The 17647-nt window shown below is 34.5% G+C and overlaps 1 protein-coding gene across 1 annotated transcript in view; it reads left to right on the plus strand.

Annotated features, from left to right (window-relative positions):
* ATP2B2 (ATPase plasma membrane Ca2+ transporting 2) overlaps positions 1-17315 on the plus strand; it is a 433349-nt gene extending 416034 nt beyond the window's left edge. The window contains exons 25-26 of the mRNA XM_082322150.1: positions 3095-3181; positions 13852-17315. Coding sequence (XP_082178276.1) covers positions 3095-3181; positions 13852-14163 — 399 coding nt within the window. The 3' untranslated portion in view covers positions 14164-17315. The remainder of the gene's footprint in view (positions 1-3094; positions 3182-13851) is intronic.
* Positions 17316-17647: the final 332 nt, after the last annotated feature.

Consider the following 17647-nt stretch of genomic DNA (forward strand, 5'->3'; position numbering starts at 1 on the left):
ACACTGGGCCTGATTCTTTCCTCTTCTGCTTTGTTCATCCTGTAATTCAGTTTGCTTTATCTGCTTAAGGTGGGAAACAACTGTCCAGAAATGTTTTGAGAATAAAAGCAAAAACTTAAAAATATACAGGTGCCATGTTAACTGCTACTGAAAAAAGATTATTCCTCTTTAGATACTAAAACATACATAGAGGTGCTGAACTGCATTTTCTTTCCCTTCCTTCCTGCATTAAAACTTTTCTCTTGAACCAATGCAATCCTTATAGCAATGAAAGTTACTCCTGGCAAGTGGTGTTGAAGTTAGATAAAAAGCTAGCACCTCATTTTATGGCTTTCCATATAGCTTTAAATATAGAAAACATTGCAGTAGCCCAGTGTAAGTGGAATGGAAAGTGTTTTATTTCATGCAGACAGGTTTCTTGATTCTGTTTTTGTTTTTTTTTTTTAAATAATATCCTGGTTGGAGATTAGGTGAATGAGATGTGGGTCCTGTTAACATTAATGACAACAGAAATGCTTGCTGAAAATCTGTTCAGTGTTAAACATCAGAAAAACTGATATTTTTAATAGCTGTGCATGCCTCAAAAATATGGATCTTCTAGAGTATAGAACATAGAGAAAAATGAGAGAGAGGTGAAAAATTCTAACCTTACAAATAAGCTTCAAATGTAGGACAGTATTTTTTTTTCTCTACCTGATGGTCTGTAATCCAAACATCATTTCATCCTGTATTTTGTTGGAAATTTTTCAAACTTTTCATGATGTATGACTTATAATTTACTTTCCCCTTTTTAGCAACTTGAATTGTTCTAAATAAATGCATTCTTTTGTAATTAAAAAAATTACATCTTAATTTAAAATGCTTTATTTATTTACTTATTTATTTATTTTATTTCTGTGAATTCTTTCTTCTTTGTTGTTTTCTGTTTTTGGAAGATAAACTTCTGGGCCAAGTTCTTCTCTTCTTTCTTGGCTTCAGGCAGAACACAGCCCTATGTGTTCAGCTTTTAAGACTCTGAAAAGGTTGTCATCCTCTCTCTATGAGTTATATCCATGAAGTTCTGTAGTTACTTTCTTCAGGAGAATGAGTAAATTACATGCCTGTAGTTCTTGTTCTCTGGAGAAACTATTAAATACAGATCTTCCCTTATCTTTTCACTCTTATACTAAGGTCTTTCCTTTCAGTTTATTAGGAAGACATTTGTACATCTAGAAATGCCCTTTGGCTTAGGATTTATCATCTGTGTCTTCCACAGTGATACGCACTTCGTGCTCTCAGTAAGAGTCTTTAAAATCTTTTTCGAATGGTCTCTTTTGAAGAGTGCTCTGTCACCTGTGTTAGATCATGAAAACCCAAGATCTGTATTTAATTCTACTTTTGTACAGTGAACATTTCAGGTGAGTATTTAATAGGCCTTCATGTATAACCAATGGTTTGAGCCATGTTTTTTTCTAGATGCCAATGTGAACCTTAGCTAATGATTCACTTTTACCCCCATCCCATCTGCTAACTCACCTGAGATTGTATTTTTTTACTGTGATATTTGTATTGGACATGTAATTCAAAATAAGTCTGCTGCAGAAAACACTTGAGAGCAAAGCTGTAAAAATGTTGTGATGACTGCTTAATACTGTACATCTATTAGTGTGCACATTTAAATGGATGTTGTAAACAGGACTCTCAAACAGTGAGTCAGTGAACAAATCAGCTGTTTCATGTTTGTATAGTAAAAGTTCAGTGTGACAATTTTATAGCAGTAACCTTTGATCCCTTTTACACCTGGCAGTGATATGATTATTCCCATAAAAACATGCAGGAAAATAAACATGATGTCCAAAGATAAGATTATGGGAGGGGATACATCCATACTATTAAAGATGAAGCCATATGAATTAGTTTATTCTTAAGACTGACCACAGCAGAAAATGTCAGCCAATTTATTATAGTGCTTTCAACTTGGAAAATTTAGGATGGCTTGCACCAATATTTGTGGGTTGCAAGATACAAATCTGGTAACAGTGGGTTACTTCAAATAAGTAGTTGGTTGAATTCTTCTAATTGATACTACTACTGCTGCTTTGTCATGTTGTGGTTGTACTAATGCAACAGAGAGAACGTTTTGGTGTGTAGGGATTTGTAGCATATATTTACCTCTTGATATTATCTACTGCCAATCCCTGGCTTTACATTAGTACACAGAGCCTGCTTTTTATTGACTTATACTAGTGACAAAGAATGCCTTGAAATACTCAGCTGTTTTTTTAACTCATCTTCTGTGGTGATGAATAAAGGACTCAGGAAGATGTTCAGGATGGATATATCAAACAGTGCATACAATAGACATATGAAAATAAGTATAATATTTTAATGTTATTTGCTGCGATAGTCAATCCAGTTCCACATCATTTTCTGTGTGATTTTAAGTGCTCTGCTTAAAGATAAAATATTAATCTTTTTCAATTTGTAGTTATAAAAGACCAATATTTGTTATCACTATGCTTAGTTTATACAACCTTTCATTATAGAAGAAGTCAGATAAAATATTGGAACACTTTCTATTTTATCAAGCTAGTATTCTGACAACCCTGTTTTAGTGGACAAAATGGAGTCTTATTTTGAATATTTTAAACATTTTTTGGGGTTGGTTGGGTCGTCCCCATTCCCACCCCCCCAATTCCAATTATGTGACTGAGTTTTCATCCCTATGGAAGAACACCTAGAGAGCAATGACAAAGTAATTTTATTCTCAGTAGGCAAAAAGTGGAGATTAGTTATATCAAGTATTCCAGATTTACTTACTTTATTTACATATAAATAAAATGGTTTAAATTTTAAAGATTGTTATTTCAAATCTTCTAGTTGTTTAAGCTGATGCAGCTCCACTGTCTCCTATGGAGCTGCTGCATTTTATCCAGGCAGAAAATTTGGATCATTTCATATCTAAAAACATTAAAAGGAACACTTAGAAGTATTTATTTCAATTGAAGTAAAACTGTGTGCACGGTTGATTTATTGTTTTTCATTATTATTCCTGTCAGTTATGCAACTGTATCCATACTTTAAGCAACTTGTCTCATTCTTTCCTCCATTACAGATCGAAGTAGTCAATACTTTCAAGAGTGGCACTTCCTTTCAGGGGGCTCTAAGGAGACAGTCCTCCGTCACAAGCCAGACCCAGGATGTAACCAATATTTCTAGCCCTAGTCACGTATCGTTATCCAATGCTCTTTCCTCTCCTACCAGCACATCTGCTGCTGCGGCTGGGCGTGAGTGTGTATTCTTAATGCATCAGACCTACAGAGATGCCAACTTACGTAGCAGTCATTTGAGACTAAGCTACTTTACCCTTTCCCATTTTGTCCTGTTATGTTTATTAGTTTACACGTATCCAGAAGCACATAACGTGATTACTTTGTGTACAGTAGGTACTCTCCATGATTCACTGCAAGTTGTGTTAACTTACTGTGAGGACAGGAATTTCTAATCATTCCTTATCCAGTGTATGGAGATTCTGATTTTATTTGAGGCTTCTGTGTCATGTTTTCTCAATCCCACTGGATATATTTTCTACTGCTTATAAAATATGTGCTTCAAATGATTCTACAAATATATTAAGCAATACAGCTTGTCAGATAAAAGATCATTTCATCTGGAAGACTGCGTGTAATATAGGTCACTCATGTCCAAGAAAGATGCACTCTAATTAGCACAGGTACAGGAAGGAACAAGGAGAGAATCCAGTTTATGGTGCAAGGCTAAGGGATTAAGGTTTACGTGAATGGTGAAAGAATAGATTTGTTATCTCTAAATTCACTGGGGGGTAAGCATTAAGGAAGGAGGGAGCTAGACAAGTTAAAGGACAGTGTTGAAACAACAAAATAAATGTGGTAACAAATTTCTTTGTTAGAAGAAGCAGGTTTCTAAACACTGAAAGCCTGACAGCTTTCTTGTAGATGCAAACAAAGCATCTAGTGAAGAGTTAGTGAAGTGAATAAAAACTCTGAAGTGGCTAATATGGGCTGCTTCACTAACAGTAAAATTTCAGTTGCTCAGGAAGACTTTTACAGATCTAACTTTGGGTTTATATTTTTATTTATTCAGGACTGTAAGTAGCTATTTTGATTTACAGCACAGCCAGCATTCAAAGAATATTTAAATTTATAGAATTCAGTTTACAAGCTTGTCACTTACTTTACAAAACAATGCAGTATGTTCCTTATGGAAGTTTTAGTGAAAAGTTGGCCAAACAGACAAGAAGCCAGTCTTGTCTGTCTGGCCAACAGAGAGAGGGAAGGCAGACAGAGACAAGGCAGACAAGAGAAGGAAATAAAATTCCAGCACTCCTGGAGAAAAAAAAGAAGCTTGACCTTTCCATTCAAAAAACGCCCTCAGTATTTGAACATCAAGCATTTAGACATGCAGTAAAAGTTTTTGTTGGAATTAAAAGTCAAAGGAGAAACTTTGCTTTTGCTAGGAACCCAAAAAGCCATTAAGGTTCCAAGTTTGGCAGTTGCTTCTTGGAGAAAATTTGTATCTTTTCCTGTCTTTTCTTGGGAAGTTTGGCCTACTAACTTTTACTCCCACAGCACCAACCATTTCAGGGCAGCAGCACGATCAAGAGAAGCAAAGTCATCAAGCTGCGTGCCACTGCTGTGCCACAGGCACTGTAACCTGCTTCTGAGAACTCAGAGCCCAAGTTCTCTCATTTGTGTCCACTGAGCAGGACACAAAACACCAGACACAAACCAGCTTTTCATCCAGGGAATAATTTCCCATAATAGCATTCCCACATTTGAGCAGAAAACAGAGAGCAGCTCATTCTGCTGTGGTAAATGTTTCAATAAGATCTTGTAGCCAGCAGTCTGAAAGGGTAGATCTAATAAAATTAAAATAGGCAATTTATCTTCCCTCTTTTCTCTCCATTGCTGCAAAGCAACTAAGAATTGAATAGTCTTGTGTCTTGACAAAGGCCTGACTAGGTTATGGGCTGAAGTTAATTAATAGGAGAAAGCATAATCTGCTACAGTCTCTGATGTCTTTTTTTATTTGGAAAAATAAAACAGGTCTACAGAGCTCATACGTTATAGCCACATTTATTCAGTAAAATAAAAAAAGTGTGATTAATTTGTTAAGCTACCCAGAGATATGTATCTCCATTGAAGAGGACGATAAGAGATTGGGCCTTTTAAAGTGGTTCTTCTGGACTGTTAGTGTTTTATTACCACAATATAATGTCTGTTTAGTATCAAACCAGTGTGTGCTTCGAATTATAACCCTTAGGGAAAGTTTTGATTTATTAACACAATGCCACAAGCCTAATGCATGACAGTGAAAAAGCAAACAAAAAAATTTGGTTTTTATTTTTAAATTGGGTATTTACAGTTGGTTGTTCATCTTCCAGAACCTGGAAAACCTTTCCTACTGCAAATTTTATAGAAATGGGGTATGTTTTTGTGAATTGGCATTTTCTGAGAAAATTTCAGTTGCAAAATGCACACCTAGGTCTACTTTTCAGCTCCTTGCTTAAAATGTATGTGGTGGGACAGGATTGACTTCTTTCATCTTAGCTGCTCAGAATGAATTAAACCCTAAATCATTACCTTCTTCCTATGGGATGGAAGGAATAATGAGATAATTGTACCTCTGATTTTGAAGCCTTTCTCTCTCTTCAGGAATGTTAAAAATATGGCATATGTAGATATATTATGGAGAGTATCAAGGGAAAACCTTAAGAGTATATCAAAGACAAAAGGGTCTAATACTTAAAAAGGCCCGATACGAGATACTGTCAGGAAGGTTTATGTTCAGAGAAATGGTGCTCAGCATGTTGCAACAATCAGGATATTTCAGGTGTCATTTTGGATGCCCAAAATGGAGAGGTTCTGATATCAATAGTTAATAAAAAATACAAGAATTATATGATGCTCTATCAATAAGAATGAGTAAGTCTAATTAAACAGAGCATTTATGCAGTTCTTTATGAATTATATAGCTTTTTAATATATAGTTCATTGTGACACCTCGCCAATCTGAGATTTCTTCTGCAGATTTATAACAACATTTTGGAATTTTAAAAAATGTATTTTTTTTCTAGTATTTTTGGGCAGACTAATGTTTGATTCAAAGGTTAGTGCGTGCTTAAGAGAAATCTCCCTGTCAAATGCAGCTACATCTGCAGTAGTTTGTGAAACCAATTAGCAAGTTATTACCTGAAATTTTCAGCTATTCATAAATATGGCACATTCAAGTCTTTCATAGGGTTGTGGAATACCTTAATTAAAAGCAATTTATACAAAGGAATATTTACTACAGTACTAAAGTTTCCCTAGTTATGCTGATACTTTTTAGCTGTCATGGTGTTTTTGTCAATAACAAATTACAAATTTATGGATGTCAGCATTAATTGATAACAATGAGGTCCATATTATGAGTTTCTTATCTCTTTTGAAAAAAGTTGCAGCTTCCAATAAATATAGTGAAAATTTCTGCAAATTGAAACCTGCCAATTTATATACTCTGATAAAAGTAGAAAATTTATTTAAATGCAAAGTAAATATGCACACATTTAAAGCTACAGAAAACATGGGAAAAATAAGGCTCTGTATGCAATATGGTCTCAGCCAAGTTCTCAGGTTTTGTCATGGCATGTGCATGAACACACAGACACACATATACACACACAGTCTCCTATCATTGGAAAGCTGTTACACTGCAGAGTTGAAAGTGGATTTAGATACCAGGCTATCCCATACCAGCATTGTTGGGTATGTATTTTATATGTATTTCTTTCTATGTTTTATTGTGGGAAAACAAAATCAGATCCAGTGGGGCAATGGAGCATCTTTTTTACTTTTGAAGCTCAGAATTAACAACATAAAATATTAGCTTGAGCTTAAAATTAAGTATAAGCTTAAAGCCTTTGCTACTACATTGCTTAATTAGGTAGAGGATGAGTAGATCTAACTGTACACAAAGTAAACAAGTTATTCTTTATCGTAATCTGTTTATATCTGGTTTTCAGATGTTGTTTATATTACCAGTAGGTAACTCCTTCAAAAAAACATGGTTTCAAATTTTCCGAGAAAGATACACATTTAATATTCCTTCATACTTGCTATTCCTCCTTCCTTTCATTCTCATATATAGTTAATACTTTTCTTAAGTGGAAGCAGTCAGAAAATGCAGGTCCCTTACAAAAAAAAATCCTTTCTTTCATAAAAGGTTATAATTAAAAAATATTGTTAAGTGTAGGAAACATTGGGGGAACAGCAAACAAACAAAACCAAACCCCACCAAAAGGCACCTCACAGATCATGAATCTGCTGTAGTTTCTGTACTTGCAAGTTCCTTTTTCTTTGTTCTGTTGAGGGGTGTCTTTTTTGTGTGAGATTTTTAGAAGTGAATATTTCATGGAATCACTTACAACTTTTTATTATATTAACTCTAGCAACAGTGGCCTCAAGCAAGCCACTTTTAAGGATGACACAGGAAAAAATACACAGTGATGACTTCAAATTTTATAGCAGCCAATTAAAATGTTACCAAACAATCACAAAATATTCTCAGAAGTATTTGTCCATCATACAGATCTTTGAAGATTTTGGGGGCTTTTTTTGTTTGTTTGGTTGGTTGGTTTTTAAAAAGTGTTTTCAAGGAAAAGAAGAGCATAGCACCCTTAAGGCTGTATTTTTGCTCTGGTTCGCTTTTTGAAGGGGGCTACAATCTTCAAAAGTGGGGCTAATTTGCGTGGAAAGACAACTTTTCATTCTCCCTTTAATTAAAAAATAGTTGAAATTTATCAGACTGTCATTTGTAGGTAGAAGCTTTACACATGCAACATTTGCCTCGGAGTGGCACAAGGGCATAAGCATCTGCAAATTGTGTCAAACTAACTTAAGACATTCAGCAAGCTTAATTCTAGTGCATGTTACAGTCCATTTACTAATAGATAATTTTAAAGAGAGAGCTTAGTGTAGGTATTTGTAATCTGTTGTGTATGAAAATCAGATTCTTTTGTATCAAGAAAAATTATTTACTGTTCCAGCAGCTTTTGCTTTTCTGTATTTCTCACATATTTAGTTTCCTATAAATGTAATCATCATTCAGCTGGACAGACTTTACAACTAAAACTTAAGATAAAATCTTAAGATAAAATCTTAAGTTTGGATCAAATTTTCTCATGAAAAAAAATGGGAACAAATTTCTTAAAAAAAAAAAAATCTTCTATTTTAATAAATGTTAAGGCAAAGATTACTGTCCAGTATTGATCTATATTCAGGTCACAGACCAAGTCAAGTAGGCATACCAGCTTTAGTAAAAATGTCAGTTGCTTTCTGTGGCAACATGGTATAACTATCACATGAGGAAATGGAACAAGCAGAACTTAAACAAAGTCCATATCTAAAATTATGTTTATAAAAGTTGCACCATTTGGGAACATCATTAAACTAGAGACAGAGATACTATACTAAAGCATAGAAGTTCCCACTCATTATAACCAAGATTTCACAATCCTGCTGGGATATGCAAGATCAAAGTCAACTTCTGTATATCTTCCCTGTAGGGAAACTAACTAGGTTTAAAGTCTAAATATAAAACGAAGTCCTCAACTGGAGATATGGCATGGCAAGAAGGTTTAGACTCTTTATGCAGAAATACGTTCTTTCAAAGGGTTGTATGATATATTTAAACTTTGCAAAATCTGATACAAAAATGTCAGACTCCATAATTTTGCAACAATCCTGTAATAAAGGAGATACGCTACGGAAAGTGGAAGCCCTGCATATGGTTCTGATCTCATCCTCTAAAATTCAGTGAAATAATAGCCATGTGAACCTATTGTGAAATGAGAATCAGGCCTGAGGATTTCACAGAATATGTAGGTATTCTATTTTCCTTCTGCTGCATGTGGTTTGACTTTTCAGCAGCACTTACTTGATTTACTGCATATTTATGTAGAGAGAGAGTAGCACAGATAATGTTATGCATGTTTCGCTCCTTAAAGCAGCAATCTAGAAATTATAATTTTTTGTAAATTTTTTTTTTATTGTTTTATCTTTGAATTTGCTCAACTTCTGCGTCATACAATCTAGAACATACTAACCACAACATTTACAGGTGACTCCAATACATGCAATATCTCCTAATCTGATTTTACTCACCTAAAACTGGGAGGATTCAAAAACAAATAAAACCAAATATACTGAAGACATGTCTTCTATTTCAAAGCTTTATGTATGGAATAGTACTTGACCAAACTCATTTCCCTTTGTATAGCTATAGTCTTGATATAGAATGGTATCAGTTACACATAAGAGTTGGCATCTCTTTGCAAAATTGACCTCTTGTTTACAATTTTATACTAATCACCTTACTGATCTTTCAGTATTGAATTTATTTGCTTTTGCAGTGCCCTACTCTCTACTGTCTGAATATTAAATGTGTTTGTTTTCCCAGAGGGCTAGAGAACATTGGACAAAAGGGTTCAGCAGGAGAGAGTGAAATAAAAAGAGGTTGTGAGTCTTTAACCTTGAGCCTGAAATGAATGTGAACCAAACTCAAGATACTTGGCTTGTATGAAGCCAGGTAAACATTCGAGTATAAGCCCACACACTACCAACCATAATACATCTGTTGATGCTTAACAGGCCTCGTGTATTTTGCCTAGATTGTTGTATTTAGGAGTGAGATTCTGAACTTCATCTTTTTCTTCTGATGGGAAAAACTTGTAGTCTCTAAAATTCTATTTCTTTTATTTTTCTTGCCTGATGCAGTATAATAAATCTAACTTTCAAGGTGGGATGAAACTGAAGAGTTTTTTCTGTTACAGCTACAGAGAAGAAAGAAGTGGAAACTTATAGCAATGTCAAAAATGTCCTGAAGTGTTGTCCCCACGGTCCTTTGTTTAAAAGCAGTTCATTTTTTTCTGTTGTCTCCATTACTGTGAGAAAAGGGAGCTGTATCACACTGTTTGTCTTCCCTTGGCATTGTCAGTATCATAAAGAAATATCATTACATGAACTATACATAGTTCATAATAAACAAACACTTTCTAGGTTCTATCCATCATGGGTATGTCCCTGCTTTTACATGCTGTACAACCATAACATTATATGAAGTTCATCTGCTTTATTTTGTCTTCAAAAAAGTAATGTGGGCTTTGTTTCAGCAGAGCCCCTAAACATTTTTACACCAGATACTACTTCAAATCTTGAACTTAAGCATTTATTAAAAGAATTTGTTTCTGTTAGTCCATGTAACTCTGAGTAAATAATATTTTTTTAGTTCTTAGCTTAAATATGGTAGTAGTATTATATAGAAATTAAAACGCCACCTTTGTATCCACCAAACCTTCTACCTTTGTTTCGACTAACATAATGAAAGAAGCAAGTTTTGGTCCTGTAAGCAATAATTTGATACATTGGGGGATTTTTAATTATATTGTAATGCAGAAATTCTGTCACTGATTGAGGTGTGACACTAAAAAAATAAATGTTTTCTTCTAGATGCTAAGCTAAATATGCAAAATTTAAAGTTGGGGAGGGAGTTTCTCCTTAAGTGAAAAATGAATGGAAAACATATATACATCTCCAAAACTGTAGAGAAATTTTAAGAAGGTAGTTTTCTACAGCTCCTTAGTGAAGAAAGCTTATTAGAAAGCTAACTTTATGTATTCTCAGCTTTAGGGATTTGCCCAAGCTCAGCCCTTACGTTACCATTACATTCAGAAGATTAACTACTTTAGGTATAAGCAGATCTGAACTAGTTCTAAGCTAATATTTCCAGTAAAAATCACTATGAACAAGTAGAAGCTATTCTAGTAACATCTAAATGTTCCTGCAAGACTCGAACAGTCCATGCCAAAACTTTGCCACAGATCTTCACAGATAGTGATACAACTGCTGGCTGATTATACATTCTGCAATTATATCTTCAGATTGTTGTGTAAACACATCTAAGCAAAAGATGTTAGTGTAGTGTTTTCTTTCAATGGATCGTTAGTTCAAGCAGTCACTGCAGAGTACCAAATTCAGGTCATGGCAGTCAAGTTTTCATAACTGGCTTTCAAATACAACCTAAATCTGTTATTTTCCCTCAGCTGTGTAAGGTGTTAGTCAACTAGCATGATTGACTAAAAGCTTGGTATTAAATGCAATATAGATGCTTTCCCTGCTATGGAACTTGGAGCCTTATAAATTGAAATTAGTTCCTCCCTTGCTAACCCACAGAGGCTTAAATACAGTTTGTGTGACTTGAAGAAAAGCTTTACTTTCATTGGATTCTGCTGGATCTGTTCCAGCATAATATCAAATTGCAAACCTTTTTAACTAAAAAGTTACTGTACTTTTATCCAGTTGGCAAATAGAATCTAAATCTATGCAACAAGAAATGGCTGTATTCAAGAGAATGAAATTATTTTGTTAGTTGATAAGATATAGCAAACAGCTACAACTGAATGAGGTGACTGTTATTTTTATTTGGATAGCAGAAATAATAGGTAGCTTTGCAGAAAATGTCACTATATCAGCCCATACTATAAAGTAAGTATGTAAAAAAGTTTCCTGATTTAAAATAGGGCAATATAATAACATATTTTTAAGATTACCTTGACAAAACATACTATTTTTTTTTATTGTTTAGGCTAATTACTTTGCACTTTAAAATACAAGATAGAAAGGCATAGATAATGAGGGAATTAGTATGTCACCTCTTCTCCATGAGTTCAAATCCTATCTTTAGTAATGCAAATTAATCTCTTATCACAGTCTTGTTTGTTCACTATACAGAACCATCACATAGCACAGCACAACTCAGAGAGATTCAGCTCTCATAAAACCCTGGTTTATAATTCCAGGTGTTCTGTCAAAGAAGTGCTAGGTACACCATACGATAGTAGTGTGTAAAATTTACTCTTCTTATCTTCCTCTTGTCTTGCACCTCTGACAACCTCCTAAAATCTTCTAGTATTCCAAGATCTGGACAAGCCATTCTGTACCGCTCCAGTTCTCTTATATTGAGCATAGGCAGTCACATGAACTACTTTTTGTACAGTGCCCTGCTGTTACGAAATGGCGTGACTTCTGCTATTGGGATTTTTGAAAGATGATGAATATCCGAATTTAGAGAACATAAACAAGGATCAAGGTCAAAGAGATCAAAATACAAGTTAGCCTCTTTCTCAAATATGCTGAAATTCTGTACAACTTGGACAACTCCAGCCACAAGATCAACTAGATCTCACAGCTCTAACACTGTGACCCCATGCCATTACTAAAATGCAGTCTGCTAGTTAAAAGAGGAATTAAAGCTTTACAAATCAGTGGTGTATTAGGCCAACCAATAACGTGCAGCATATTTACATGTAAAAAGATACACATGCCAACCACCAAACCATTTCAAATGTGTGTGGAGAAGCTTTCACGATGCCTGCTTGCACCTTTTCTGCCTCTGCCTGTGTTTTGGTCTCCCCTCTAAGAAATGCTAAAAATTTGCTCATGGACTACATGGAAGTAGAAAGATAGAACTCATACTTAGTCATAAAACGTTTGCTAACAGATCACATTATGCCATTCTGTTTTTTTCCTCTCTGCACCGCCCCCCCCCCCCCAAAAAAAAAAAAAAGTTATGTTTTTTTTAGCAGTAAACCAGCACAAACCTTCACTTCTTTTCAGAACTGGTAGGTCACTGGGATATAGACAGCATCTCTCCCTTTGCCCACCCACGGAGGACTTAGTGTCCCCACTCGGCATTGCTCCTCACTCTATTCCTCTCATTTCTTACTGGGAAAGCAATTTGCACTGTCCCTGACAGTCTAATGGGCTGAGTCTTGTAGTTTATTTTCACCTGTGTTCTTACTGTCAGGTGGTTAATGGCATTAGATTGACCCTGGCATAAGTCAGCTGACCTAGTTTAAAGACTGCATATATGGCATAAATTGTGTCACTTTCAGCATTTAACTTTACAGTTTTACAACTGAGACACAGAAAATGAAAAAGCTTTCTGTTTAACAATGGAATTCAATTCAACCCAACAATCAATATGTTATTTTATTACATGTTTTATATATATTAAAAAGTTAAATGGCTAGAACAGTGGGTCTATACTCGAGTGTTTACCTCACATATGCATGAAGGAAAAATAAAAGTTGGTTCAACAATATTATGTTCACATTATCCAGGCTTCCAAGTGTAGTTGTTGTGTGCAAGTTATCTCTGTTCATGTGGTAACTGTGATTTTTTTTTCCCTGTGGTAGCATGATTATGCTTAGTACTTTTGTCTGCTTGGCTTTTTGTGCTCTTGGCTGCATTCGTTTAGATTTTGCTTTAAAACATTGATATTACTTATAGTTTTTACACTTGGCTCCTGTGTGTGTCTCATACGTACCCATCCAACTGTGTCTGTGTTCTGTGCTTTTCTGTTTGTGAAGTGTGATATGTTATGTGTAATGGTTTTTTAACAATACAAAAGAGACTTTTTTAATTAAAAAAGCCTTCCTACTTACTCACTGCAAAACTATCAACATGCATGGTATTACATTTGCATTACAATTAACATGGCTTGTCTTTTACTAGGGATGTACCACACGAGTGGATGTTCGCTTTCTTTAACCAGTACTTCCCATCAGTTCTTTGATGGCTTTAAACTTGATTTATTTTAATATTGCAGTTGATACAGATATTCAAAATGCACATAACTGAGCCACTCGTTTATGCATATAACATCCAGAGACTATGGACTTCAGCTGCCTGCACTGCCCTAACCATATGCTACATTTTTCACAAAGTATTCTCTAACACAGTGTTGCCCTTTGAAGGTGCTACCTCTGACACCTCTTTCCTTTTCTCCCCCCAGATCCGCGTCGTGAAGGCATTCCGTAGCTCTCTCTATGAAGGTTTAGAAAAACCAGAATCTAGAACCTCTATTCACAACTTTATGACTCATCCTGAATTTAGGATAGAAGATTCCCAGCCCCACATCCCACTCATTGATGACACAGACCTAGAAGAAGACCCTGCTCTCAAGAAAAACTCAAGTCCACCGTCTTCGCTGAACAAGAACAACAGTGCTATCGACAGTGGAATAAATCTTACAACTGATACAAGTAAATCAGCTACCTCTTCTAGTCCAGGAAGCCCAATACATAGCCTGGAGACATCACTTTAGCTGAAAAGATCACTGCAAAAAAAATTAAAATAAAATAAAATAAAAAACCCACAGCAACCGAAATATATAAATATATATATTAAAAACATTGCTGGCTGAAAAGCTGTTTGAACTCTTATTCACTCTGAGACAAGTGAATGAATTGTTGATCACAATGGTTTTGGGGAAAGAATGAATGGCTGATTTACATACCCCCCTTGTTCCCTTTCAGAAAAACAAAAACAAAAAAAAATCCTCCTGCATGAATGTACTGTACACTTCTGGCCCTTCTTTTTCTCTTTTTATTTCTTTTTATTTCCCTTTTTTTTGTTTTTTCCTCCTTAAGCAGGAACTGCAGAGGACTTCTTTCTGAGGCTATTTATCCAATTCACTGGTCTGTGAGTTTTTTGAAATGCTTGTGTGGCATGGACTCAATTGTATAGATTAATTTAAATAACTTTTTTGAAGTTGCAAAGCTTAACTTGCACAGTAGATTTGCACCAGTTGGACAGAGGAACTTAAACATTTATGAGACTATATATAGAGATATATACATATAAGTATATACATAATTAATTATATATATGTATATATCTATCTATATATATATAGTTATATATATATAAAGTTTCTTTGTTGGCATGTTGCCTTGTTTCTGCTCAAATTGCTCTGACTATTTTAACTTATTTATGTCCTAAAAAAGAATGTAATTTGTTTACAAACCTGTAGATAATATCCTTAACTATTTGTAGGGTTAAGAAAGCACTTCCTGCCGAAGTAGTATAAAAATGGCTCAGCTCAGCTCATTGAAAACGTCTGTAATATCGCACCCTGGATATTTTATTACAACCATGTTCTGATTTCTGCCTGATTTTTTTTTGTTGTTGTTAAATAATGTAGATACTGCTAGTAAATAACAAAAGAAGCCAAAATACAACACATTGGATGTAGCATTGTGATCCTATATACAGGGAGGTAAAACAGGCTTCCTTTGTTTCAAATAAAAATCAAAATGATCAGGTTCTCTCTTTTTTTTTTTCCCTCTAATAATCTGCTTGAATTTGTTTCGGTGCAACATACAATAATGGAGGCTATTTCATTCTTTAAACATATGGCAACGGCTTCCAAAAATACTTTTAGAGAGATATTATGTGAAACTGAGTTGAGTTTATAAATATAATTTAAAATAACTTATATTTGGTTTGTCTATATGGAGATAAAACTAATGTTAAAATATTGTGATATATTGTGTTAATCCTTTTCAGTTAGTAATTTAGGCATTTATTTCCTTATTACTTGCAAAGTATGGGCTGTTGGCATTTTGGATGGAAATCACTGTAGGTTGTTGCTTTGATTTTTTTTAAAGAAAAATATAATTTCTGCACTATTAGGTCTGAATGAAACTTTATTAATTGTATATTGAGACGTGCTTTGTGTGATTTTTTTTTTTTTTTTTTTAACCAAGCTTGTCTTCCTGTAGTCACAAGGTATACTGTGACACAGTAATACATTATTTTACTTTGACCTTTCTACAAAGAAAGCTATTTTGAAAACCTGCAGTATGGAGGGTGAAAAATATTTTTCAAGATGGTAACAGCCCTGATAACTTAAAATTTATGAGCTTATATAATTGCTATGTCAACCACTTGAATGCTAAGCACTTTGTGGATCACAGATTTTTCATAAATAATTTTTGTATTTAATATAAAGTTCGCTTGGAGACTTTTCAGCATATTATCTTTTCCATAATTGTACAGTGCAAAAGACATTTTGAATTACACAATTGATGATGTCAGATGGTTGAAAAACACTCTCAAACTAGCTTGATAAATTGATTCGTTAAGGTATTACTGGTTGTCTTAAAGTTGGCTCATAAAGTGGTGCATCTCTGCAGTCACAAGAACTAAACCAAGCCAGAACTCTCCAAAACAAGATTAGACTCATGGCCAAACTGCAGACTGAACTGACTAAAATGTTTTCAGGGTGCATCAAGACTATTCAGCCAGGTAAAGCTCTAATCAGCTTGAATTGCCAGCTTCCGGACTTTTGTGTAGAAGCTTGAATGTTTTTGGCTCAAACTCGTAGTTCGCTATCTGATCTAAACTTTTCACTGAACAACAGAACAGGTCTTTGAAGGCATATACAACTCTCTTTTCAACAGATAGTGTGACCCATTTCTTAACAGTAAAAAGCTAGCATGAAAACATAATTATTTTAGCTAACTCCTAGCAACAAAGTGATTGAAACTCAGTCAGGATTGTTCTTCGCTTTGTAAATATGGTGATTAACCTTTGTATAACATGTATTGGGTTTCTATGGCCTATTTGGGATATCATATTCAGAAGAAAAAAAAAAAAAGTGTTATCTACTTACAGGGAAGCCTCTAGCTTTGGACTTGAACATCTACAGAAGCTATTAATACTGGAACAATTTATTTTCAGCATCTTAACACTGACTGTTGGCCTTTTTATTTTCAAACACTCTTCATATTTTTCCTTGGTTTCGTTTTTTTTTACATTTTCCTGTAGGAGTACCCCTCCCCAAGGTACCATTTGCAGACTTGAAAACTGTTAAGAAAATGAACACTGCATTCTGTGTATATATAGTAAAACATATATAAACTGAGATGCATAGAAAACTTGGGCTTTTGTGAGCAGAGACTGTGCTTTATGTATATGATAAATGATAGACTTTTTTTTTTTTTTTTAAAAGCAGAATAGCTATAACCTTTCAACTACAAGTCGTGCATCACAATTCCTTTCTTTTATTGCTTGACCTCTCTGTGATGGGAACAATGGATCAAAACCCAAAATGATCAGTTTGTTAAAATTCCCTGCAATATATAAATGCTCGCTCTCTACGTACTGTACTTAGCAGCATGAGATTTGTGGACAACAATACAGTGGTACATTGGCAATCCATCCCACTAGGGGTTATTAATATATGTTCATTCATCTGTTTTTATGAATTTTTTTATCTAGACAATAATTGTAAATAAAGAACTTACTCTGTCTGTTCATTTAATACTATGCAAAAGGTTATGCTTTCTATTGTTATTCTTATTCCTACAGTGTGATGCTGGAATGTTTGTGGTTTCAAAAAAAAAAAAAAAAAGACAAAAGTAAGTAAAATATGTGATGTAAATTATTTTATAGTTTGAAACAAAATGATAAAGTTTTACTCTTGCTGCTTTCTGTCTAATAGATCTCTCTTGGCAGGAGCACAAGTGGAAAATTTAAAGAAATAAATTCACAAAGCAGCATGAACAACAATGGTCTGAACGTAACAGCTTTCTTTATTTTCACCTGAAGTCATTAGATCTAGCTCTGGATTCCCACTGGGATACTTTAATGTAAAGGTGTATGTAAATCTTCTGGATTAGCAGGAAGAAGCCTGCTCACCAGTCAGTGGTTACACTTTCATTACACCCAGGCAATGAGTCAGCCCAGAGTGCTTTTAATTCCTGTCTGACTATGGGTCAGTGTAATGCCTAGAAAGGTAACTT

This window comes from Platalea leucorodia, assembly GCF_965183815.1.
Source record: "Platalea leucorodia genome assembly, chromosome: 9".
Classification (NCBI taxonomy): Eukaryota; Metazoa; Chordata; class Aves; order Pelecaniformes; family Threskiornithidae; genus Platalea; species Platalea leucorodia.